Source organism: Eptesicus fuscus, chromosome 3 (assembly GCF_027574615.1).
Source record: "Eptesicus fuscus isolate TK198812 chromosome 3, DD_ASM_mEF_20220401, whole genome shotgun sequence".
NCBI classification, from domain to species: Eukaryota; Metazoa; Chordata; class Mammalia; order Chiroptera; family Vespertilionidae; genus Eptesicus; species Eptesicus fuscus.
In genome coordinates this window covers 55327121-55352694 of record NC_072475.1, presented here as the reverse complement: position 1 = coordinate 55352694, position 25574 = coordinate 55327121, and the positions used below count along the sequence as shown (strand labels likewise).

General features: G+C 46.0%; 1 protein-coding gene across 1 annotated transcript in view; it reads right to left on the bottom strand.

Moving 5' to 3' along the window:
* SLC12A8 (solute carrier family 12 member 8) overlaps positions 1 to 25574 on the bottom strand; it is a 149148-nt gene that overhangs the window by 18632 nt on the left and 104942 nt on the right. Inside the window, exons 7-10 of the mRNA XM_054709647.1 lie at positions 19496 to 19583; positions 17833 to 17920; positions 9780 to 9926; positions 3770 to 4415 (exon numbers count right to left, since the gene is read on the bottom strand). Coding sequence (XP_054565622.1) covers positions 3770 to 4415; positions 9780 to 9926; positions 17833 to 17920; positions 19496 to 19583 — 969 coding nt within the window. The remainder of the gene's footprint in view (positions 1 to 3769; positions 4416 to 9779; positions 9927 to 17832; positions 17921 to 19495; positions 19584 to 25574) is intronic.

Genomic DNA, 25574 nt, shown 5'->3' with positions numbered 1-25574 from the left:
AAGCAGCCCAATGCACCCCACAGACTCCAGCAAAGTTCAGGACCAGAAAGTACCATGTCCCTGGGAAGAGGTAAGGTACAGGGGGTTAGTCGTAAAACTATTTACAAAACAGTTGGGCCCTAGCTGGTTTTGCTTAGCGGTTAGAGAGTGAGCCTGCAGACTGAAGGGTCGCTGGTTCGATGCCAGTCAAGGGCATGGACCTCGGTTGTAGGCTTGATCCCTGGCCCTATTCCAGGCGAGACGTGTGCAAGGAGGCAACCAATTGAGCAGGAGGCAACCAATCGATGTGTCTCTCTCACATCCATGTTTCTCTCCATCTCTCCCCCTCCCTTCCATTCTCTCTAAAAAATCAATGGGAAAAATATCCTCGGGTGAGGATGAACAACAACAAAAAGAAACAGTTGGACTCAGAGGTGCTCTGCCCAGTGGTAACAACTCCTTCTTTGCCCGATCCCCTTCCCAGGGGGGGAGTTCCTCCAAAGAAATCAAACCACAGAGTGCCTACACGCAGGACACCAGGCACAGCAAGGAGTAGGGAAGTTGAGCTAGAAACTGGGGAATTAAATGAAAGCTTATATCCTAAACAGTGGGGAGCCCGCAACTCCCTTACCTTACCTTGCTCGCTGACTGCAAGCAGCCAGCGGGGTGACCCCCAGGCAAGAGATTAAGTGACTCTTCTGCGGAGGAACTGAGGAGCCCCGAGAAAGCCTCTAGAAGATGGTTACAGGTGGGGTCCTCTGTGAAGAAGCCAGTTTACTCCCTAATCATTCTACAGCGAGGCTCCCAAGGAGCAAGCCCTGCCCGGTGTGCTTTTTAGGGCTTCACTTCTAAGTATGAAAAGAAATAAAAAGTTCAACAGACATGTTAGTGAAGCGTCTAATAAGAGAGAGAGAGATCAAGCCAAGGAGATAAGGATCTAGAGAACACAGGACAGACAGTAAAAAGAGAGAAAAGACTTTAAAGGGAGAATAAGTAATATTACCAGGAAGATAAGATAAACCATTTTACCCATGAAACAAGAATAAGATGATGCTTTTTTTTTTTTTTTTTAAGGGACAAGGACGAATTAGGTTACACCCAAGAGCTCTTGGAAATTGAAAACAGGACAATTGTGGCATAGCCTGAAGGTTGCCACCCAATCTCCTCTTCTTCCTTAGGAAAATGACTACACAATGCCATGTGAAGCAGCAATATGACCAGCCAAAAAGACTTTTCCCAGCCTCCCCTCTGAGAATAGCTGGGAAGGCTACTGAGTCAAGCTCAGGGCTATGCAGCCAGGGACAACACTCACAATTATACGTCAGAGCAGACTAACGGACCATCACTGCGGCAGGCCCCAAGGTCTAGACAGTGCAGCCTGCTGCCCATGGATCCTGAAAGCCCTGGATGCTGGAAGCAGGAAGGTAGGCATCCTGCAGCTACCATCATGCTTCCAGAGAGTTCCTCAAAGTCCCCATTTCTTTGCATTTCCAGTTCCCAGGATAAGGAGGGCTTATCCGATTAGCAGAGTTTGGGTCTTGTGCCTGAACTCTGGCTGCAGGAGAGGTTGGAAAACTGATATCTGACATTTTGTTTTGAGTGTGAAAGGCTTGCTTTGCCTCCCACCAAGACTCATAACATTGGAAATTCTTCAAACATAGGGAGGTCACTCAGTGCTGGGCAGGCAAAGAAGAAGAAGAAGAAGAAGAAGAAGAAGAAGAAGAAGAAGAAGAAGAAGAAGCAGCAGCAGCAGCAGCAAAAGTCTACTTTAATATTGTATCTAAGAAATCTCTTGTATCCTGGATCCAAAACAGCAGCCTGCAGCAGGCCTAGAGACAGACAGCCTAGAGTGGAACAGTCAGGCAGTCCAGAGCAGAACAGCAGAGCAGCCGTGGGCCAGAGGAGAACACAGATGGATATGACAGATTTCTGAAGAATTTGAGCATTTGGAAAATAACATGGAGAGGCATTTGACATATCTGCCAGAGTATTTAGAGAACAATTGATGACCCAAAAGAAGCAAATTTAAAAACTGCAATTATTAACTCTAGGAAACAGAAAATGTTGGACAAAAAAGGAAATGTAATTATAGTAGAGTATATGGCTCAGAGTTAAGCAATATTTACTTGATTATGATAATATGAATACTAGATATTAAGCTAATCAAAACAGTGACAGAATTACCCGGGGACATTGAATGAGACGTCAGAGTGGTATACATGAGTTAAATCTTCATTTACCATAACGGGAAGTCAAAAGATGATATCTGAAACTGACTTATCAAGAAGTAGTAATATCCCTGGCCAGGTGGCCTAGTTGGTTGAGCAACATCCTATACACCAAAAAGGTTGTGGGTTTGATTCCCGGTCAGGGCACATACCTAGGTTGTGGGTTCAATCCCCAGTCGAGGTGCATACAAGAGGCAACCAATAGATTTTTTTTTCTCTCTCTCTCACTGTTTATAAAATCAATAAAAAACATATCCTCCCATGAGGATTTTTTTAAAACTAGCAATACAAATATATTATTTAGTAACATTAAGGCTAACAGAAGAAGCACCTTTTTGGGTGAAAGTGGGATTTTCTGGGGTGAGACCAGGGGATGGAGAAGGATAAAGGGGACAGTACAGAAGAGAGGAAACTATTTTTTATTATATGACTTTTAATCCCACTTGGCTTATTAAATGATATGATTTTTAAAATTTTAATAATGTTCCTACCTCACACCAATGTGGAGGTAAGGAAGAGAAAGTAGGTATATGGGAGAATGTAAAGCGTTTATTTGTAGACATCTCCTTCCATGTCCTGGGGTTTGCTCCTCTCTGCCCGCTGGGCTATACAGATCTCAGGGGCAGGGCAATGGAAAGGGAAGAATTTGGCTTCAAATCCAGGCACATGTGCAAAGTATCAGCTGTGACTCCTCTGTGACTCCCTGGGCCTCAGGGTCTTCCTGGGTGAAATGGAAAATGCTAGCATCCATTCTTTTTAAAAAAAAATAAAAAAATTGACTTTTTACAAAGAGGAAGGGAGAGGGATAGAGAGTTAGAAACATCGATGAGAGAGAAACATCGATCAGCTGCCTCCTGCACAACCGCTACTGGGGATGTGCCCGCAACCAAGGTACATGCCCTTGACCGGAATCAAACCTGGGACCCTTCAGTCCGCAGGCTGACGCTCTATCCACTGAGCCAAACTGGTCAGAGCAGCTAATATCTATTCTTACGTGCATTAACACTTGTCAAGTACCTAAAATCCGGAAGACTCAAAAAGTATGCATTCTCGCTCAGAACTCCTCAGGCTCTGTAAGCCTCTCTTGGGGAGTCTCTCTCGGTGTCTCTGTGTTTGCAGAGTCAGAAAGCAAAGAAAAGCTGTGCTCCTTTCACCACCTTCTTCATCCCCTCTTGCCCGTTTGGGGATATTTATCTTCCACGGACAAAACATACTGAGTTTTTGCCAAGCACATTCCCACTGCTCTTGGAAAAAGAAATCGGTTTCATTCACATTGGCCTTACACTTTGGCTAATTTTTGAGTGAAATAAAATTGATATTCAATTACTAGCCAAGGCTCCCACATTTAGGAGTAGGTAGACATCTCTGTCTAAAATCCACAGAGTAGAATTACAAATTCAGCTGATTCTTGAAAACATATTTTATATTTAAAATAAATATAAAATACAATTAACAAAGACTTTAAAGTGAGCTGGCTAAAGAGGGTTGTGATAACCGAGTAGGTGAGGCAACCAGTAGTCACCCCCAATTAGGAGGCCGCAGTATGATTTCAAGGCGCTCACCTTCTCCACTTGGCCTTGGCTGGTGACCCAGCTCAGGGACAAGTTGTTCTCCTTGTGCTCCCGCAGGCTGAGCCCTTTCACTCCTGGCACTCTGCTTGTTCCAGTAGGACTCCGGCCCCGCCCAGGTGGCAGTGGGCAATCTGTCAGGGCCTTCTGCAGGGAAGGAAGCTGGCAACTTGAGGTCCAAGAGGAAGCTATCTTGCAGGGTTTGCTTGGTGGCCTTCTTGCATTTCCCCCTCGGATGCTCTGGGATCGTATTGCTCTCTCCTGGCCTGGTCTGGCTGCTCTCAAGCTTCCTGGTTAGCTGCAGGAGCTGATCCATGTCTTTGGCGAATTCCAGCAGAGTACCCTCAGAGAGGCTTCGGGCAGTCCCCTCGGAGCCATACCCGGGAGCCTTTCCCAACAGCAGGCGCTCAGAGCAGAGGGGAGCTTCCGTGTCCTCCCTGTGCACTGGCGCAGGCACGTGGGGCTGGCTGCAGGGAACCATGGACAGGGAGAAGTAAGAGTAATCCACCGCGATGTATGTCAGCATGAAGTTAATGGTGACAATGGGAGCCAGGACATTCACCTGACCCACAAGGACGAAGGCCATGGTCACCAAGCTGGTCAGGCAGATGGCAGCTATAGGTGTTTTATTTGGCCCTTTCTGCAAAAACAAAAATAACATGCAGCACTATGAAATTTCTGAAGAAAATCCCATTATATGATAGAAACACAACTCATAAGGGCTCAGCCACTTCTCCCATGTGACTCTTGGTGTGTTAATAACTGTTCATCTACAAGCTTGGAATAATATCCAAACCCATGGAATTATTGTGGGGTCAGAGCTAATGCAGATAAAATGTTTGACATGGCACTGACACACAGTAGGCTCCTAACACAACATGGATATTCATTGTAACTATTAATTGGGGCATTAGTCTAGAACTTGGACTTCCCAAGTATTTCTCCTTTTGTCTTTCATTGGGTTCTAACACCAACTTTGGAAATCAAAGAGATGGAAAGTTGATTGTTTCCAGACTATAGTGGAGAAAATGACTCCCGGGGAGTGGCAGACCCTAGAAGACAGAGCAGAATCATTGGCAGCTGAGGCCAACACATCTGTTATTAATGGAGGTGGGTAGGGTGACCTTCAGGACAGGAGTGGAAAATATGTGCTAACTCCATATAATCTGTTCCTCCGCAGGAGATATTCATCACAGAAACTGACATAGTTCTTGGGCCAAAAACAATAGTTACTTCTCAGTCCTCATCTTCCTTGACCTAAGAACTACATTCGACCCAGCTGGTCACTCTCTGGTCTTTGAAAGACTCTCTTCATCTCACTTCTCTTGATTCGTCTCCCTCCTCACTGACCACTCCTGTCTCCACTGCTGCTCCTCCAGGCTCCATCCTCAGACCCCTTCTCTTGGCTACCTACACTCCCTTCCTAAGTCATCTCAGCAGGGCTCATGGCTTTAAATACCAGCTTTATGCTCTCAACTCCAAATTTGAATCTCCAGCCTGAAATGATCCCCTAAACCCAGACTTAAATATTCAAATGCCTACTCAACATTTCCAGTTGATGTCTAACAGGTTTCAAACCTAATATGTCCAAAATCAAATTGTTGTCCCCCCAATCTCCTGCCGCTCAAATCTACTCCTTCTGCAAGTCTCTATCTCAGAAAATGGCAATTCCATCCTTCCAGTTGCTCAGTCAAGGAAAATTCTTGAAGCCTCTTCTCATTCTCCATCAACAAATATTATAAAGATTTACCCTCAGGATTTACACAGGGTCTAACCACTGCTCTTCCGTCCTTTACTGGTAGCACTCTGGAATGTGAAGGGCAGGCCTATAATCCACTTCCGGTTCTGACCTGGAAACCTCCCACGTGTTCCTCCAGGTGTGTTCCCCTGATTGAGGGCTGGGATAGATAGTGACCTTGGAAGTCACAGGATGAAGATGAAAAGGTCACTATCAGCCTGAGTCTCTGAGGACAGAGCCCCTGTTGACCTGAAATACCCTCCCTACTACTTTAGAGTAAAATTCTAAAAAAAAAAAAAAAAAAAAAAAGGAAGAAGAAGAAGAAGAGTAAAAATATACTTTTATTGTTTTTAAGAATTATGTTTTTGGTACACCTACAATTGTTTAGCATATTCTAACAATAAAACTACTAAGAATAAAGTAAATCATCAGAAACTAAAAAAACTTAAAAGGAGAGTCTTGGGTGTGCTGACGGAAATGCTAGCGGTCCAGGTCAGGACTTTGATAAGGTGGGTTGTAAGAGACAAAATAGTCGAACTTCTGTTCACCAAAAGTCACCATAACCAAATGAAAAGACATGCCATGGAATAGGAAAAGATATTTGTAAAACATACAGAAGTGGGAAAAAGTAGTTTACAGTTGTACTACAAATAAATAATACAATAATTAATAAATAAGAATAAACTCTTTTGCATACTCATAACTGTAAACCTACTTTTGCCCACCTTGTGTAACTGACAAAGGGTCAGCCAGAATATTCCAAAACTATCCCCACAAAATAATTAGAAAAAGACAAGACAACCCAGTTAAAAAAAAAAGCAAAAGAATTCTCATTAAACATATTAAAGATGCACAATCACACTATGTAATCAGGAAAATGCAAATTAAAACCATAGTGAGATACCATTAAACACCCACCAGATTGGCAAAAAATGTCTGATAATATCAAGAACACAGAGAAACGGAATCAATTAAGGTTTGTCTGATAATGGCAGGAACTCAGAGAAGCGGGAATGCTACTAATGGACAACGCCCTTGGAAGAAGACCTTGGTGTTCTCTGGTGAGGGAAAGCACACACGCCTTCCAGTGTAGCAACGGCGCTAACGAGCGTGTGGCCCGGAAGGCCCCCACCTGTGTGCCTGCCCGTCAGCACAGCACTGTCTGTAAAGGTCCCACTGAAATGACCTCACTGTCCATCAATAGCAGAATCGATAAATAAACGGTAGCAAATGAGGAAATGCTATATAGGGATGATAATAAACAAACTATGATGAGCCAAAAGGTGGATGAATCTCAAAAACATAGTGTGGAGTGAAAGAAGCATGCCACATTAATATAAGGCTAAAAAACAGACAAAATTAAATTATTCTGTTTGGTGATGCAGATGGAGTAAACCAGGAGCTGGCAAACTATGACGCCTGGGCCAGGTCTGGCCCCCATCTGTTTATGCGTGCCCAAGAGCTAAGAATGGTTGTATAGTTTTAAACATCTGAGTGGGGGAGATCAAAAGAAGAGTAATATTTTGTGATGCATGGAAATTACATGAAATTCAAATTTCAGTGTCCCATCAATGAAGTTTTATTGAAACACAGCCTCTCCCCATTGGTGTTATCTGTGCTAACTTTTGAGCTACAATGACAAAATGACAAGAGATCGCAGGGCCTGAAAAACCTAAAATATTTAGTATTTGGCACTTTCCAGAAAAAACTTTGTCAACTTCTGGGCAAAACTACAAAGCAAGTAAAGAGAATTACTATCACAGAAGGCAGGACAGTAGCTTCCACAGAGAGAGGTTCAGGGCTCGGACCAGGGCGGCGTGTGGAGGGTGGGTGGCTGGAGGCTGGCAGTTCTTGGGTGGAGGATACAAAGATGTTCATGTCATAGTTAGTCTTAAACTGTTTGTATTGGTTTTATGACCTTTTCTGTATATTGTATAAATCTCAAAATATTTAAAATGTTTCTTCTCTTCACCATAAAAAAGTGCTAATAAAATGTAATCATATGTAAAGAAGCTTTGAAAAACGACAAATTAGAAAAAATATTTGTAATATATACACAAAAATTAATCTTCTTAATAAAGAATGAGCTTCAAGCAATTAGGAAGAAAAAGAGCAACAATCACTGAAAAAAACAACAACAAATGACTCTGATGAAAAGATGTTCAACCTTATTCATAATAAGAATAATACAAACCACAAGTATCCTAAGATGCCATTTCTCACTACTCAATTGGCAAAAATTCACATTTGACAATGAACTGTGGACAGGTTCGTTGCGAATACTGTGATGCCTGGGGCAAGAGTGCAAATGACAGGCCTCACACCGTATGTCTAAATATTTATCATTATAAACCAAGATATCAAACTGTTAGATCACATCTGTCCTAGCCTTTCCTTGGCAAACACACCCTCAGGGCAATGGGGAAGGTGGGTTTAGAATTCCCGCACTCCTCAGAGTTCCTAACTGGAGGGGGGCCATGCACAGCCTCCAGCTCACAGCCCATGAGTCTCCCCTTCCCAGATCACTCTGTGAGGGACTCATAGCCATGTGTGGACTCCAGCCACACCCTGGCCCTAGAGAGGACAGGCCCAGGGAAGGGGCCCTTACAGACTCTGGATGTGGGCTGGGGGCCATGTGGGCAGGCAATTCCAAGGTGCAGTATACCCAGACCCTTGGCCTCATGAACTTCTTACCCTAAAGACCAGAACACAGTCCTGTAAAGCAGGGCCTTGGCCAAGTCAAAGAGTGGTGCTGGCTGTGGGGAAACTGAACTCCCATATGTTGCTGGTAGAAGTACAAAATAATAGCAATCCCACGGGAGGTGATTTGGTAATACCTATTAAAATTAAAAACACATTTACCCTGGGACCCAGCAAACCCCCCCACACACACAAATGTCTCCTATAGATACATTGACACATATACAGAATTATACACACACATGCAAATTATTCTTTGTAGCTCTGTTTACTGGAAGCAACACATAGGGAGCTGGTTAAATAAACTATAGTATATCCACATGATAAAAAAAAGAATGAGAAAATTCTCTCTACATCCATATGCAAAGACAGACTTCTAAGCTACATTAAATGAAGAAAAGCAGGGCATATAACAACTTGTGTCAAACTCTATCCTCGTATAAAAATAGAGGAGAGAAAGATTCATAAAAAAAACTAATAAAACAGCTATGGATAAGGCATGGGTGCAGTTGGGGCAGAAAAAAAAAAGATTCATGATAGGAGAAAAAATTCTCAGTGTATACCTTTTATGTCACTTTTAGTTTTGAACCCTGCGAATATATATTGCCTAACAAAATAAGCAAAATTGAAATAAAATAAGAAGCATATACCACCTGGAAGGTACAGAGATGACAGTCATTACTTCTACCCAGCCTACCCTGACTGATGCACAAGAAGTGGAGGAAGGTAAAGGGAAGAATTAAGGACTTGCAACCACGTGGCCCTAACCCATCTGATGGGCCTAGCCTAGGTTACATGCCCTACCAGGACCACGGAGGGAGGCTCAGGATGGGAAAGGGGTTGGGGAGGGCCTGTATGGTGCTCCAATGAGACAGAAATGAACCACAGCTTGCAAACCACATTACCGAGAAGTGGGGTTCTCTCTGTTTATGTCTCTCTTGTTATCCCCTCAGTTTTAGAAATGTCTCATTGGATCATTCTGTGGCCCAACCAAGCTATACTGAATCAGTTAAGGTTTGGGCCATGATAATTAGGAGGGAGCCCAGAGGCTAGAAGTAAAGGGAAGGTGAACTTGAGGGCAGAGTTAAAGTCACAGGACCAACATCCCTCCTCACCAAGAGATTCTTTCTTCCATGCTAAACTTGGAGGATCCTGAGTTTATGGTTATTGTTTACAATTTGTCGTTTTTCAAAGCTTCTTTACACACCACTCTTAGACTTGGCCAAGGCCCTGCTTTACAGGACTGTGTTCTGGTCTTTAGGGTAAGAAGTTCACGAGGCCAAGGGCCTGTCCCACTGTGCGAGGTCCTAGAAGTTTCTGTGACAGTTAGCGATCCCAGTGCTAGCAGCCCCGGGGGGCGGTGACACAGACAGACGCTTTGTCTGGCTGGCCCCAGCCTAAGGCAGCCAGAGGATGGGGGTGCGAGAGATGACCTCTGCATTCCTGTTTCTCCCCACTTTTGGAGAACTTGACCATTTGGCTCTAATCAAGAAGCCTGAAGCAATGTATTCATCAAGAATCAGGTTCATGGCAAAATGGACATTTGTCAAGAAAAAGTTTACTCACCCCTTGCCCCAGACAGGCCAATGAGGGAATCACTTTCTCCTGGGCAATGCACTGCAGGATCCGGGGGGCTCCGTAGAGGCCCCCCATACAGGAGGCCAGAGATGAGATGTATAAGCCCAAAAGGAACAGGAAGCCCACCAGGGACACCTATATGAGGAAGCAGTTCCATTACCCAAGGCCAGACTCTGCTTCTGTCCCTTTCCGCTCCCCTGGGACCCACCCACCTACACCCCATCTTATCATAAGTCCTCTAGTTCAATTACTAGAAGAAATTAATGTCAGCTAATGTTTCCCATCACATTTTTTGTGTGTGTGCTGATGGCATTTTGTTACTTTCTACTCTCGTATAGTTTATTGTAGCCCTGTGGCATAGTTCAATACGCTCACGGCTTACCTTGCCAGTGCACCGTAAGCTCCTCAGAGGGAGTTTGGTGTCTCATGCATGCGGCGCCCTCCTTACCGCCCCTGACAGAGTCTGGCAAACAGGGCCCGGCAAGTACCGGCTGAATTCATGAAGCGTCACAACTTCACCATAGTTCGCACCCTGTATGTCTTACAAAATTGTTAGATAAACTGGTCCCGTTATCAATCCCTGATCCACTCCGAGATGCAATCATTCATCTGTAACCTTTGTTTCTGTCTTTGCTCCCAAATGCATCCTATGCGGACTGATTTTACAAACACATAGATTATGTGATAACATTTTATCAAAAGCTTTTTGAGAATCTAACTCGGTAGTTCTCCACTCTGGCTGTACGTGAGGATCACCCCAGAGATTGTGCTTTGATCAGCATGGAGTGGGCCACAGACATCACTGGCTTTTCCAAAGCAGCCAGGTGACGCTAACCTGCAGCCAGGTGAGAACCGCGGGGCAGACACTGTGCCCTCTCAGCCTCCCCTCACAGGACTCTCCAGACCAGTGCGGAAACGTCATTTCTTCTCACCCAAAAGGTTATAAATATTTATGTTTAAAATAGGTTTTCTTTCAAAGCCTGTCCATTTACTCAGGGTGGAAATGAGACTGCCCTTCTAGTTTGGTGTCCTCCTGGGGCTGGGACTGACCTCAGGAACTTGATGAGGCTCCGGCACCAGAGGCCATGACACAGTGACCCCAGCTGCGGCCAGCCTTCCCACAGACACCCCCTGGGACCCCTGCAGCATCCTCAGGCTGCGGCCAGGCAGGGACTGTCTAGGTATAAGGACTTGTTTATGTCCAGTCTGTCCATTGTGCTTACAATAGTCCATTCACTCGCCAGTCTTTTACATAAAACTACTATCCAGCCAGTTTTCTGAAAAATAAATGAAATGTTGGTCCTGATGACTGGGTAAAGTATAAAAATTCCATTTCGCCCTAGCTGGTTTGGCTCAGTGGATAGAGCATCGGCCTGCGAACTCAAGGGTCCCAGGTTCAATTCCAGTCAAGGGCATGTACCTTGGTTGTGGGCACATCCCCAGTAGGGGGTGTGCAGGAGGCAGCTGATCGATATTTCTCTCTCATCCATGTTTCTAACTCTCTGCCCCTCTCCCTTCCTCTCTGTGAAAAATCAATAAAATATATATTTTTTTAAAATTCCATTTCATCTCTTTCCCACCTGAATCCGGTCCCTTCCTTTCTGTGTGTCACCCATCCGTCTCTGTGGGGACATTTGCCGAGGACACGTTATATACCTGGTGCAGTGCTGGGCACAGGGCAAGACTTATAGGTGCAACAGTAACCCACACAGCTTTGCTCCCAGCCCTGGCAGGGCTGCATCACTGTCTCTATTCACACGGGACTGCAAACTTGCTAACTGTGCAGTGGAGATGGGAGTGAGACTGTATTTGAGCAGGTGCCTTTCTGTCATACACCTGTCTGAGCCATCACAAAAACCTCTCTATCTTTCCAAAATACTACCTGGGGTGTGAACTACCCTCACTTCTTTTACAGTAACTCCCGGAGAAAATTACTAATTCCATCTCTCTGCTCTCAGTATTTGGCCCCAGTTCCCACTTGAGCCGTAGTCATTAGGAGACCCCACCAGTCCACGGACTGCCCCCTTCTCTTGAAGGACTGGATCGGAAGTCATTTGCAAGGTGCTCATTCTGCCTCATCTCATTCTTGTGCCCCTTGACATTACAGAGGAGTATATGCTGAAACCCTTACAATCCAAATCATTTTTAAAAATATTTTTATTGATTTCAGAGAGGAAAGGAGAGGAAGAGAGAGATAGAAACATCAATGATGAGAGAGAATCATCGATCAGCTGCCTCCTGCACACCCCACACCAGGGATCGCAACCAGGGCATGTGCCCCGAACGGGAATTAAACCTTGACTTCCTGGTTCAGAGGTCAAAGCTCAACCATTGAGCCACACCACCCGGGCCCCAATCTGTTAATATGGTGATGTCTCCATAGAGCCCTAGTTTTCTCTCACATGCTATTTCCATAGACCCGAGTTCTCTAGTATTGTTCTCACTCAACAAATTGACCAACATCTCAACTTTGAGTCACGTTTTCTCCCACTTGGTAGCCATTTCCCTAAGAAACCAAGTCAGCTTCCTTCCTGATAGGCAGTGCCGTGTCCGCAATGGAGAGGGAGGACAGTGGGCTGGCTGGGTGGCAGAGGCTGAGCATCTGGCAGGTACAACTGTGAACACACGAAACCATGCCTGTCACCGCCAAGAATGATTCGAGTTTACTCTGTGGGATACCCCATTTTTAATAAATACGTTGTTGGGGTACTTTTGTTACTTAGTCTGCTCTTATTTTGCTAGTTAGCAAACCCCAGGTCCCCTGAAGGACTTGGTCTTTTTTTTAATATTTAAATAAATCTTTATTGTTCAGATTATTACAGGTGTTCTTTTTTTCCCCCAAAGCTCCCCTCCACCCAATTCCGCCCCCTCCCCACCCCATGCCCTTACCCCCCACCACTGTCCTCATCCATAGGTGTAAGATTTTTGTCCAGTCTCTTCCCGCACCCCTCACACCCTCTTCCCCCCGAGAATTGTCAGTCCACTCCCTTTCTATGCCCCTGATTCTATTATATTCACCAGTTTATTCTCTTCATCAGATTTTTTATTCACTTGATTTTTAGATTCACTTGTTGATAGATATGTATTTGTTGTCACTTTGTTGTTCATAATTTTTATCTTTACCTTTTTCTTCTTCTTCCTCTTCTTAAAGAATACCCTTCAGCATTTCATATAATACTGGTTTGGTGGTGATGAACTCCTTTAGCTTTTTCTTGTCTGTGAAGCTCTTTATCTGACCTTCAATTCTGAATGATAGCTTTGCTGGGTAGAGTAATCTTAGTTGTAGGTTCTTGCCATTCATCACTTTGAATATTTCTTGCCACTCCTGTCTGGCCTGCATAGTTTCTGTTGAGAAATCAGCTGACAATCATATGGGTGCTCCCTTGTAGGTAATTAACTGTTTTTCTCTTGCTGCTTTCAAGATTCTCTCTTTGTCTTTTGCCTGTGGCATTTTAATTATGATGTGTCTTGGTGTGGTCCTCTTTGGATTCCTCTTGTTTGGGTTCTATGCGCTTCTTGCAGTTGTAAGTCTATTTCTTTCACCAGGTGGGGGAAGTTTTCTGTCATTATTTCTTCTAATAGGTTTTTAATATTTTGCTTTCTCTCTTCTCATGGCACCCCCATATTTGAATGTTGGTACGCTTGAAGTTGTCCCAGAGGCTCCTTACACTATCTTCATATTTTTGGATTATTTTTTCTTTTTGTTTTTCTGGTTGGGTGTTTTTTGCTTCCTCATATTTCAAATCTTTGGTTTGATTCTTGGGGTCCTTTGGTCTACTGTTGAATTTCTGTATATTATTCTTTATTTCAGACAGTGTAAGCTTAATTTCTGACTGGTCCTTTTCCATTTTTTTGGCATTCTCATTAAGATCCTTAAAGGTCTCACTAAGTTCCTCGGAGGTTTCTAGAAGATTCTTGAGTAACCTTATAACTGTGGTTTTGAACTCTATATCCAGTAGTTTGCTTTCCTCCATTTCTTTCATTCATGACATGTTTCTTTGTCTCCGCATTTTGCTGCTTCCCTGTGTTGATGGAGTGGCTTTGTGTGGTAGGTGACCTATCGGGCCAAGTGGTTCAGCCTCCCCAATTGCCTGAGGTGGACACTCTTGGTGTACCCCTTTGTGGGCTGAGTGCACAGTCTTGTTGTAGTTAAGCCTTGATTGCTGTTGGTACACTGGGAGGAATTTACCTCCAGGCCAATTGGCTGTGAGGATCAGCTGTGTCTATAATGGAAGAACTGCTGTGCTGGAGACACCCTTATGGGGCAGGACTTGCTTCAGTGGGGCTTTGGTGCTCACTGAGTCTGCCTCTTCAGTGTGTCACTTATGGATGTGAGGAGTTGAAATCTGGTGTCATCTCACACTGACTACTAGGTACACTGGCTCTTGGATCTCCAAGAAGGTGCAAGTCAGCTATTGCCTGAGGCCACCCAGCAGGAGCTACAGCGAGATCTGCAGATTTCTCCTCTTTGCTTGGGGTTTGGAAGTTTTAGAACTGACCCAGCTGCAGTTTGTTAGGTTAAGCTGCGATAGGGCAAGCCATTCATATGCTGCGCACAGTTTGGGTGGGTTTGTAAATTGGGTGGGGCAGGGTCTCAGGGAATCACCAAGCTGTAGCAAACAGGGATAGCTGCCAGTCAGCCATCTTGGTATCTCCGCGTCTCCACGTCCCGCACCCCAGCTCAGTAAACAATGATTCCTGCGAGCACCTCTGCAAGAAAGCCACCCTCACTTTCCAAACCGATGGCAGACAGTCCAGCTTCTCCCCATAAGAGTCTGGGTCCCCAGAGTCTCGCTGGAAACCGGAGTTCAGAGCAGTTGGGAGCTTGTATCTCCCTTTGGACTGAAAAAAACAGCACACCCAGTCGCCAGCCTGATTCGTGCGCCTCCGTACCTCTGCTTTTCCGTGCCTCTGAACCTCCTATCTGGTCTCAATGCGCTTTTCTCTTTCCTTCTAGTTGTAGAACTTCTGCTCTGCTAGCTTTCCTGTGATTCTGGGTGATAGACGTTTTGTCTTTTAGTTGTAGTTTTGGTGTGATTGTGAGAGGCAGCACGTACAGGTGTTTACCTTATGCCGCCATCTTGGTTTTTCCGACTTGGTCTTTTTTGATGTGTAAAAAACGATCTTTTCCTGGACTGTATACAACTTTATCCTGAAATAATCACTTAATTGATTTAACTCTACCCCTACTAACACCTGCTCTTGATACAATTCCTTTTTGTGTAAGTGAATAATATTGGGATTGACTTTTTAGCTTTTCCTATTTAGTTAAATATGGGTGACTCATACCAAAAAAAATGTGCCCCCTCCCAATGTGTTCTATCTATTAGGGTCCCCATGAGGGGCGTGGAGGGGAGGCAAACGTCCATTGGCACCTGCCCGCACCAGGTATTGTGCTGCCACCGCAAGGACTCAGGATTGTTAGGAAGCATAACATTACAGAGACCGACACCTGAGAGCCAGGAAAAGTTCCTGGGGGCAGGGACACAAGGCAAAAAAAGACAATTCTTAGAGAAACCCTGGGCCGGGAAGCCAAATAATTAGAAATACATCAGAGAAACTGCAGGAAGCCCAGAGAGAAACAATGAGCCGAGTGGCTACAGGTCAGTGGAGAGGAATCCAGCACAGCCAGCAGCCACGGAAGGTACCGTCCTGGCAGAACGCGCCCAAGAGAAGAAGTGCATGCAGGCGCTGCGGGAGAACCAGCGCGAGGGGCGCCTGCTGGAGGCCCGGCCTGGTCTGCACCCGGAGGTGAGACCCTCTGGGTACACAGACCAGACCAAAGAGGCCTTGCTTCCCCAGGACTCAGGGAAGCTCAGGGATGGACGGGCTCACAACCGAGGCCACGGCGAAGGCGTGAAGCCGAGATGAACAGTTCATTAAAACCACATCCAGGTGGTAGTTTGTATCGCGTGACCACGTAAGACCAGGCGCTTGTACCTTCCAACCTCTACACGCTGCACCTGAGTTTTAATGAACTGTTCATCTTTGTGGCCCACTTACCGCCTGATTATAGCGCCTGCTCTTGCATCCTCGTCAGTCCCACGGAGTCAGTCCCGGGGAGAGAAGAGGAAAGGAGAAAAGCCAAGGTTCAAGGTTTGCGGGGAAACTCCTGCGTGGCCCTCCCCGTGGCGGGCACACCAGGGCGCTGCTCTCTTGGAGTGGCCCTGGTTGGTTACTTGTTGCACCAGCCCATCTGCTACTGAGAACCAAGAACAGCATCTTTTCTTTCGTTCTGGGCTTTACAGCTATTCCAGGAAGTGGCCTCTCGTCCTCTCCAAAAACGACTCTCCACCTCTCATCCTGGCACGTGCACAGTGGCATTCCCACATGCTATTGCCAGGCATGGTTTAGCACGTGCCTCCCACCGGCCAAGCACTTGCCTACCTGTCTCGCCGTTTGGGACAGGTGGCATTCCCAGCACGCTTCCTCCCCGTGAATATTTTTACTATTAGCGGTGGAATTTCCACCCACAGAGGCCCTCCCATGCTGTTCACGGAGATGTTTTTACTCTCCTGCTGTCTGGCCTCCCTTGGATACAGGCTGCCTGCCCTCCCACACACCCATTCTTAGCTTTCCCGCAAAGCAGGGGAGGGAGGGAAGAGAGGAGCCCCAGCCCCAGGGATAATTTGCCTCATTCCATCCAGACCAGAGTCTCTGATGGTTGAAAGGACCTCTGGGAGGGAATGCACTAGAAAGAAACAGGCCTTAGAAGCAGGCAGAGCTGGCTGGCCACTGGCAAGCCGCAGCCAGCAGCAGGCAGCTCCCCCTGGTCAGAGGGTCTGCCGCTCCCCAAGGCCCTTAATTCCTCTAACGCAGCCAAGCTTTTCATCCACAATTAGAGAAAAGGCCCCTGGGAGATGAAACTCAAGATGAAAGCAGGCACGTAGGCATAAATGAGGGCCGTAGATTCCCTCCCTGAGAGCAAACCTCCTTGCGGGGGCCCTGGAAGGCGGGTGCCAGTGCTCTCATTACGGGCACTGCTGCCCCCTTCAAAACCTGCCTCCAAGGTAAGGTCACGACCCCTGAACGCAAACATCCCCTTCACATCAGCGGCTACAGGCCTTAAAAAGAAGCCTTTGCTAGTGTGTACACCAAGCCCAAATGTAGCTCTAAAAGTTGTTAGAGTTTCCTGCCCTGGGGTTGGCCCAGCAGTGCCCTCCCGCCGCCCACGATCAGCCGGGCCTCACCAAGAGGAAAGGGTCGTTTCTCCTAGAATGTGAGCAGTGACACCAGGAGCTGACTGAGGAAGAAGCGCTCCCAGCCTACGACCTTCCTCGACAAATAACGGGAATCGCAGGATCCACATTCCTCCGGGAACTTAAGGGGAGGTAGGAGTTTTGGGGGGTTTCCAGAAAAGTGTCGGGCAATCTCATTCTCCTGGGTTCCAGAGATGCCAAACCAGTGTCCTTGAGCATCACGTGACCTCCAGCCTGAGAAGGGGCGGCTGTGGAACGTGAGGAATTCGCTAATCTTCTCAGGGTAGGAAGTTCAGCTCCAGAAACAGAGATGTTACAGCCACATCTACCCGGCCCACCCGTGTGTGTGAAGAGCCCAAGGGGTCAGGGTTCTCAGAGGACAGCAGGCCTCCTGCCCTGCCTCCCACAGGCTCTCGCCCTGGCTCTCGGCTCCCTCCATCTCCCTTAGCCTTGCCGCCCTCCTTCTGTCCGTCAGCCTCCTCCTCCTTACCTGCTTCCTGTGGGCAGCACTTTCTGCTCAGGGTGGCAGGTGAGGCTATGGGCCAAAACGAAGGGCTGGTGGAGCTGGGGATTTGAGGTAAACAGAGTCTGCTTTTGTCCTGACTTTTGCCCCCACCATTTAGTCACCTGGGTGCACGTGACTTTACAGGTGTTGTTGTCTGTTCCTAGGGATCCATAAGAAGGGCCTGGACCTTTTCCGTGGTTGTGCCCCCATCCTTCTGTCCGGGGCCCAAGACTACGTGGATTCCCAGGCAGAACGGTAAGGGGCAGGCTGCCATTTGCAGATGGGAACAAACAGATGACCTGGCACTCAGAGCCCCCCTAGTGCAGGACCCACTCACCTTTTCCGCTATCAGGAAGTCATAGCGGAGGGCCTCGCGGGTGCAGATGGCGCCGAGCAGGAAGACGAAGACGATGTACAGAAACCACCTGCAAAATACCCAGGCGTAGAGCAGAGCTGCCACCCCACCCCCAGCCTGGCCGACCCCCTCGCGACCCACCCCACTCGGCCCTGGGCCTTCAGGTTCCCAGTGGGACCTGACCCAAAGGAAAGAGAAAGGCTGGTCATACGCTTCCCTAGTTCCCCTGGGGGGCACCTTCCATAGTCTTTCTCCTTAGCACATTTCTTAGCAAAAAGGAAGTATCATTGCTTTGTCTCTTTTTTACAGTAAAGAAGAAAAACACACAAAGGGTGTTGGAGGTGGAGGAGGGGGAGGCCCAGCTGGCCTCTAGGTTGCCAGGACTTGGGCTAGAATTGGCAAGAAGCCCCCTCCCCTTCATTCCACAAGAAGGACAAGTTGATGGTCAGTCAGGCCTCTAAGTCCTGCTGCTCTTTGGCTCCCAGATGATAGACAGCCAAGCCAAGTGTAAAAAGGCCTGCAGTGACCTGGCTCTGCCCCCAGATGCCCTGGGACTCTGAGCAAGTCCCGTGATCCTGGTGGCCTCATACCCATCTGGGCAGTGAAGGGATGGGCCAAAGGTTCCTCCTGGGACCTCCCAGCTGTGACGAAAATGAGACAGGGTTCTTTCTTTCCTTTCCTTCCCAACTCCCAGCGCACTCTCTCGTGCTCTCTGTTGTCTTCATTTTCTTCCCAAAACAACTGATTGCCCTATTTAGCATGAAACAGACTGGCATTGTGTGCCTGGCTAAAAGCAACAGTGTCCGGACAGTAAGCTAAGAGCAAATTCAGCATTTGTGGAAAACATACGTTAATATTTATAAATATCACCGTTAAAATAATGCAGGCACTTCCAACTTTTCAGGTCACCGTGGTGTCTGTGATCCCATTGGCTTTCACACCCACCCCATGAAGGCTTTTTCTCAGGGTACAACAAAAAAAATCAAAAGATTCTAGAAGGTCAGAAACAGGCCCAAGGCCACCCAAACTGCTCATGTGGGTGGCACAGTGTGACCTAAAACCAAGGGCCGCCTTAGGGTGGTGCAGAGAGGATAGCTGGGGGAAGAAGGACCAGTATTTAAGTTCCTTCTATGTGTCTTTATACACAGTATCTCTTCCACAATACATAGGGCCCATCCCTTTTCATTGTTCCCATTTTACAGAAAAGAAAAAATAAATAAATGCCCCAAAGTCATGCTGCAGTCAATCTGCGACATAGCTGAAATGAAAACCCTAATCTGATTGCAAAACCCTTCATCCTTATGCTCCTTCCAATGATCCTGGAAACTCAATGGTTAAAAAAATCCCCAAGTTCAAAATGGGGGTGGAGGAGGGGTGAAGCTGGGAGGCTGAGGAGAAAGGGAAGAAAGGAATGGATCTGTGTTAGTGACACTTCTCCCCCAAGTTCCCAGGCAGGGCACATGAAAGGGCAATCGTCTGAACCCACCAGACTTGAATTTTCCAGCCCACTGAGTGTCAAAAGAGGATTGGAATATGAAATAGATTGGTCAGAGTCGAGGCGCTCTCAGAAAAAGGGGGCGATCCCCTCTTTCGCCAGGAGTCTTCTCTTCCTCTCCCCAGCTGATTGCCACTGAGGGGAACTTACGAGATGCCAACAGCTGCGAGGGAGCCCAGGGGGATGCTGGCAGCAGGCTCCCTGAGGTCACCCCCCATGTTGAAGCCGGCCATGACTCCTGAAAGATATCCAGATGAGAAAGGGGTGAGCAGGGTACTGCACCAAACACCTTCTCCTCGGTCGCTCCTGGAAGCCAGCCCTTGGCCAGCCCTCCCATCTGCAAACCTCACTTCTCAATCTCCCCTGGCAACTGGGGAGGCATCTGTAGCATGAAAGGGACCTTTGTGGGCTGAACAATGCTGAGGAAGGCTTTACCAGCTACAAAAAGCATCTTATAGCCCAGCACAAAGTAATGAGGGTCAGGGAGGCATCTGGCAGGCTGCACAATGGTCCCAAGGCCCTATACTGAGCTCTGCCTTCCATGGGTCAACCCCCTGAGAAGGGTCGACCTCAGCAAACCTCCTCCTGCAGCCCCTTCAGCAGAGTTCCTTGCATCTGCTGCCCACCGTCTACACTGGGGTTCTGGTGTCCTTGGGGCAAGTCCCACCTAATAGAGCCAGAGCCACATTCAAACCTCCTGAGCTGAGAGTTAAGATGTCAGCCGGCAGGACAGCAGTGAGGAAGAGAGTGTGAGTGAGGGACGGAGCAAAAGAGGAGTGTGTGGACGTGTGTGGGGGTGTGTGTGTGTGTGTGTGTGAGAGAGAGAGAGAGAGAGAGAGAGAGAGAGATCCTGCAGGAGTCTTTGGGGCTGCAGACTGGGCTCTACTAGATGGGGAGCCCCTGCTACCACTGCAAGCACTCTCGGGGTGGCTGGCTCTGGCACAGAAACCATGCCATCTTGAAGGGGAGAGCTGCTGTGACTAGGAGCCCAGCCTCACCACCACCCAGACTGGCCTCAGACACCATACTGGACCCTATAGCCACTCTGGCCAAAGACCTGCTACCTCATCTGCAGACCCACAGACTCCGGAACTTCAGCCTCCCCAGTCGCAGGCTCCTGTGAGTCTCAGAGTGTGCTCCCCTCCCACCAAGCCTGCCACTTCAGCCACAGGCCCCGTGTGACTTGGTGCCTGGACCCTTCGGTGATAGCAAAAATGGGGAGACAAAGAAACAACCCCCAAAGGAAAGAAAAGGAGGACTCGCCAGAAAAGGAACTAAATGAAATGGAGGCATGCAATATGTTAGAAAAAGAATTCAGAGTAAGGGTAATACAATTCCTAAACTGGCTGGATGAGAAAATCAACAACTTATGTAAAAATCAAGAGGAAATCAAGAATGATATAGCTACAATAAAAAACACAATGGAAGGTTTCAACAGTAGACTAGAAGAAGAGGAGGACTGAATTAATAAGTTAGAAAACAGGGCAGAAAAACACACCCAGTCTGAACAGCAATTGGAGAAAAAAATTAGAAAGCAGGAGGAGAGCCCAAGGGAGCTTTGGGACAACATGAAACGAAATAACATCCATATAATAGGGGTGCCAGAAGGACAAGAAGAGGAGCAAGGATTAGAAAACATATTTGAAGAAATAATGACGAACCCCCTGCGCTGCAAAGGGCTCTCAATGAACTCCCAAGAACAATCCGGATGCTACCAACACTGAGTCACAGCATCACCACTATTCCCAAGAACATTCCTGAAAGGTAATTAGTGATAACCGGGGAGACAGTGCAGGATGGTGAGGAGGGGACGTCACTCTCTGTCCAAACACACACATGCACCCACACACAGGGGAAAGCTACAAGCCACGTGTCCAAATATCAAATGCAGTCCAGCCAACAAGAGCTCCGCCTGCCCCAGTCAGGAAAACCTCCCAGAGAGTGGGTGCATCTCCGGTGTGGCCTTGAAGGGAGAGTCACATTGGCTTAGGGGGAAGAATGGTCTAACCCCATCATTATGGGTTTATGAACACTTTCAACCTGACAGGGCCTATGCTAAGTGCTCTACATGCATTTTTATCTTGTTTAATCCTCACAACAACCACATCAGAAGAGTAGAATTATTTCCCCCATTTTATAGAACAGGAAACTAGTACTCAAAGAGGTTAATTAAAATAGCCTAAGGATACACATTTACTAAGTGGCAAAAGCCATGATTCAACCCTGGTCTCTCTGACTCCAGAAATTATGTTCTCCACGCTTCTGCAGGAATACTTACGGAAGCTCAAGAGAAGCGGAGTGAAGGGAAAGCCTGGGGCCTGAGAGCTAACAAGGGGCTGTTTCAACGAGAACCCTGAATGTTGGACCAACACTGGGACCTGCCGCATATACTTTGACCCAGCAATTCCACTGCTAGGATTTTATCCTAAGTACATAGTCAAGGATATGATTAAAAACTGAGCCAAAAATGTCTATAAATGCTCTTTTACAATAGTAAAAATTAGAAATAACCTAATGTTGAAAATAGCAGATTGGCTAAATAAATGATGATACATCTTTCAATAAATACCAGGTCTCCAATATTGTCAGGAGCATGTTGTGACATGGAAAGATATTTAAAAGCTATTGTTTCATTTTAGAGGCACATTAGAAAACAGAGCATATGGTCTGATCCCATTGTAAGAAAAAAACAAACATAAATAGATGCATAAAAAAGGAAGTAGAACGTGTTTTGAAATGTTGACAATGTTATTACTGGGTGATGAATAAACATTTTATTTTATTACTTATCTATATTTTCTCAGTTTTCTACAGTAATCATTTTGAAATGAGGGAAAATAATTCTTAAAGGGCTTTTTGTTTAACATGGCATGTTAGGCACATTTTCTTTCCTCTGGTTCCCCTCCCAAGAGCCTATTAAAAGGGTAGTAAAGAGGGGAAATGAACACAAGCCCCTAAGCAAAGAGGATTGGGAGGGGGCGTATCTTAAGTAGATGAAAGGTTTCCGCCAATGTCTGGAACACCGAAAATGCAGATAATGATAAAGAGTGAAAGGAAAGGAACAGAGAGCTATGGAATGCTTCTCTAGAGGGTTTGAATAAACTGCCCAAGGAAAACCAAGGCTGCTGGTGCGGATGTCTGCACCCCAAATGGAGCCCCCTCAGAACCAGCCATTCTCACAGATGTGCTGCCGTCAGCTTTCCCAGGAAGAGGGAGCCCCACCGGGAAAACAGACCTACAGACACTGCAGCAGGGAATCCACGCCAGCGACCAAAGATGGCCAGCTGGGTGATGAAAACCAGGAACAAACACACAAACACATGCACGATAAAAATAGAACGACCTGGGCTGGAAGAACATAAAAACCAGGACACAGAGGAGAATTTTGAAGGAAATACTAATTAGTAGTTCCAGACACACCCAAGAAGATTATTCTATCTATAAAGAAAGTTGCCATGAAAAACAAAAAACAATCCAAGAACAAGAAAGAACTTTTGGAAATTAAAAACATGATCACTAAAATGAAAAATGCAATAAAGATCTAAATGATAAGTAAATATCCCAGAACTTGGAATAGAAAGATAAAGGGGTAGAAAATTTGAACAAAGAATATAATAGAGGCAAAATCTTGGAATTGCAACATTCAACTAATAGGAGACCCTGAAAGAGCAAACAGAGAAAACAAATAAAATAACCAGATAAATAATAGAAATAATGTCTTCAAACTGAAGAAGACATGTCTTCAGGTTGACATATCCCATAAAGTAGACAATACAAAGAACGAAACAAAACAAACCTCCATACCTAAATGCATCAAGAGAAATCCTAAATATTTTCAAAGATCAAAAACTGAACACTTACAAAGGAACAAAAATTAGACTGGAATCAGACTTCTCATCAGCAACACTGAATGGTAGAAAGCAATGGAACACTGATTTTTAAATTCTGAGGAAAAATTATTTGAAACTAGAATTTTAGCCTGATTACCAAGTAAGTGAAAGTGAAGTTAAGCAAACAAGGGCTCAGAAAGGTTACCTCCACATACCATTTCTGAGAAAGATGCTAATGCATGTACTCCAGCAAAATCTATAATAATAAAAGCATAATATGCTAATTAGACCAGACATCCTTTCGTCCTTCCAGACCAAGCCAAGGCTGTGAGGGAAGCCCAGGTCCCGGGTGCCTGTTGGCGGCCAGAGGGGAGCCCAGATAATGGGTGCCCGGGTCCTGGGTGCCAGAGGGAAGCTGGTGCCAGCAGCCAGGGGAAGGAAGGCCTACTCTTGCACGAATTTCGTGCATCGGGCCTCTAGTGAGGATATAAAGCATAAAGTGGGAAAATATGAGATTCAGAAAACAGTGGTGATAACTCATGAATGGAGCAAAGTCCCAGAATAACTGTTGTACAAAAAAAGAAGCCAGCAGGAATTGAAGCTGAAGGATGGAGATCCTAAGAGGGATGCCTCTGGATAAAAAGTGAAGTCAATACAATGGACAGTCCAATTAACAAACTGAATGATTTTAAGGATATGTTTACTACATATTTTGACAATAAGAAGAAAAAAGGGTTATTGAAACTCCAGGAAAAGTAAATCCTACATAATAAAAAGGTAATATGCAAATTGCATCACTCCACTACGCCCACGATTGGGCCGGCTGGAGGCGCGGGGGCGGAACTCAGGGTGGCCGATTGGCTGGCGGTAAAAGCGGGGGGTGGGGACTCGCGAGTCCTGGACCCCTGCTCCTCCTGCCGGCCTAAACGGCCAGCGCTGCGGAAGGACCCATGGGGCCGGCGGAAGATGCTGGTGGCGGAACTCGGGGTGGCCGATTGCGTGGCTGCTGGCACCAGTTTTCCGCCAGCAGCAGTTTTCCTCTGGCCACCCGCTGATCCGAGCGCCTTCCGATCGGAGTTCCTCTCGGGGTGGCCGATCGTGCTGGCTGGAGGTGCTCTGATCGGCGGGTGGCCAGAGGAAAACTGCTGCTGGCGGAAAACTGGTGCCGGCAGCCAGGTGAAGGAAAAGTCTATTGCACGAAACTTCGTGCAACGGGCTTCTCGTAATAAAATAAAGGTCTAAATACAAAGCAAACTAAAATGTGACATTTTAAACAACCGATGAAATTTAAGAAAATTTAACCCATTTGGCTGTGATATTAGGAATATTCTCTCCTAAGTGGCACAAGGACCACATCATAATCACGCAGCAAAAGGAATGAAATTCTAGCCCACTACTTTGCTCTTCAATGAACAACAGCTACACAGTCACAATAGTGTACATGTGCATTGTTTTTAACTTCTAAAATTTGACCTATAGCCTCGCCGGTGTGGCTCAGTGGTTGAGTGTCGACCTATGAACCAGGAGGTCACAGTTCGATTCTCGGTCAGGGCACATGCCAGGTTGCTGGCTCAATCCCTGGTGTGGGGTGTGTAGGAGGCAGCCAATCAGTGATTCTCTCTCATCATTGATGTTTCTATCTCTCTCTCCCTCTCCCTTCCTCTCTGAAATCAATAAAAATATATACATTTTAAAAGTGTTACTCATTTATTCAACTGATTTTTTTTTAAATTGACTTGTAGACAAAGCACAGAGGATATAGCTGTAGCTACAAAACAAAATACAAATATTACCTAGCTTGGTGAAGTAAAAGTAAAGCTATAGCTAACCAATATTAGGAAGTGAAAAGAAGGAAGGTAAGTAGAGGGAAGAAAAAGAGCACTAATATTTTTGTTGTAGTGGTGTAAAAACAAAATGTAAGCCCATGATTTTCACTCAGGACTGGCTTGAATGGTACAAGCTTCAACCAGTTTAATAAGAAAACTTGAAAGAAGAGCTAACTATAACATTTGTTAAGTAGATAAAGAAAAGGCTAGAAAATATTTACATACCAGTTGCAATATATTTTAAGTTAACTCTATACTTATCTATATCTTGTCATCATAAAAGAGTTTCTAGTGTTTGCTAAGAAGAGCAAAGAAATTTCCAAAAATATTGAGCAGCTTGTCTTTGAAGTTATGAAGACTATTGACTTCTAAGCTTAAGACAAAAAAAATTTTTTTAAATAGATTTGAGTGTATATTTGGGGGAGGAGGGAAAGAGAGAGAGAGAAGAGAGAGAGAGAGGGAAACTGTTCGCTTTAAGTTGTAAACTAGTTTTCATGGGATTTTGTCCATTGAACTGCTAATAACCAACTTGTTATAGCTGCTCTGACATTGGTCTAAAATGCAAATATAAAA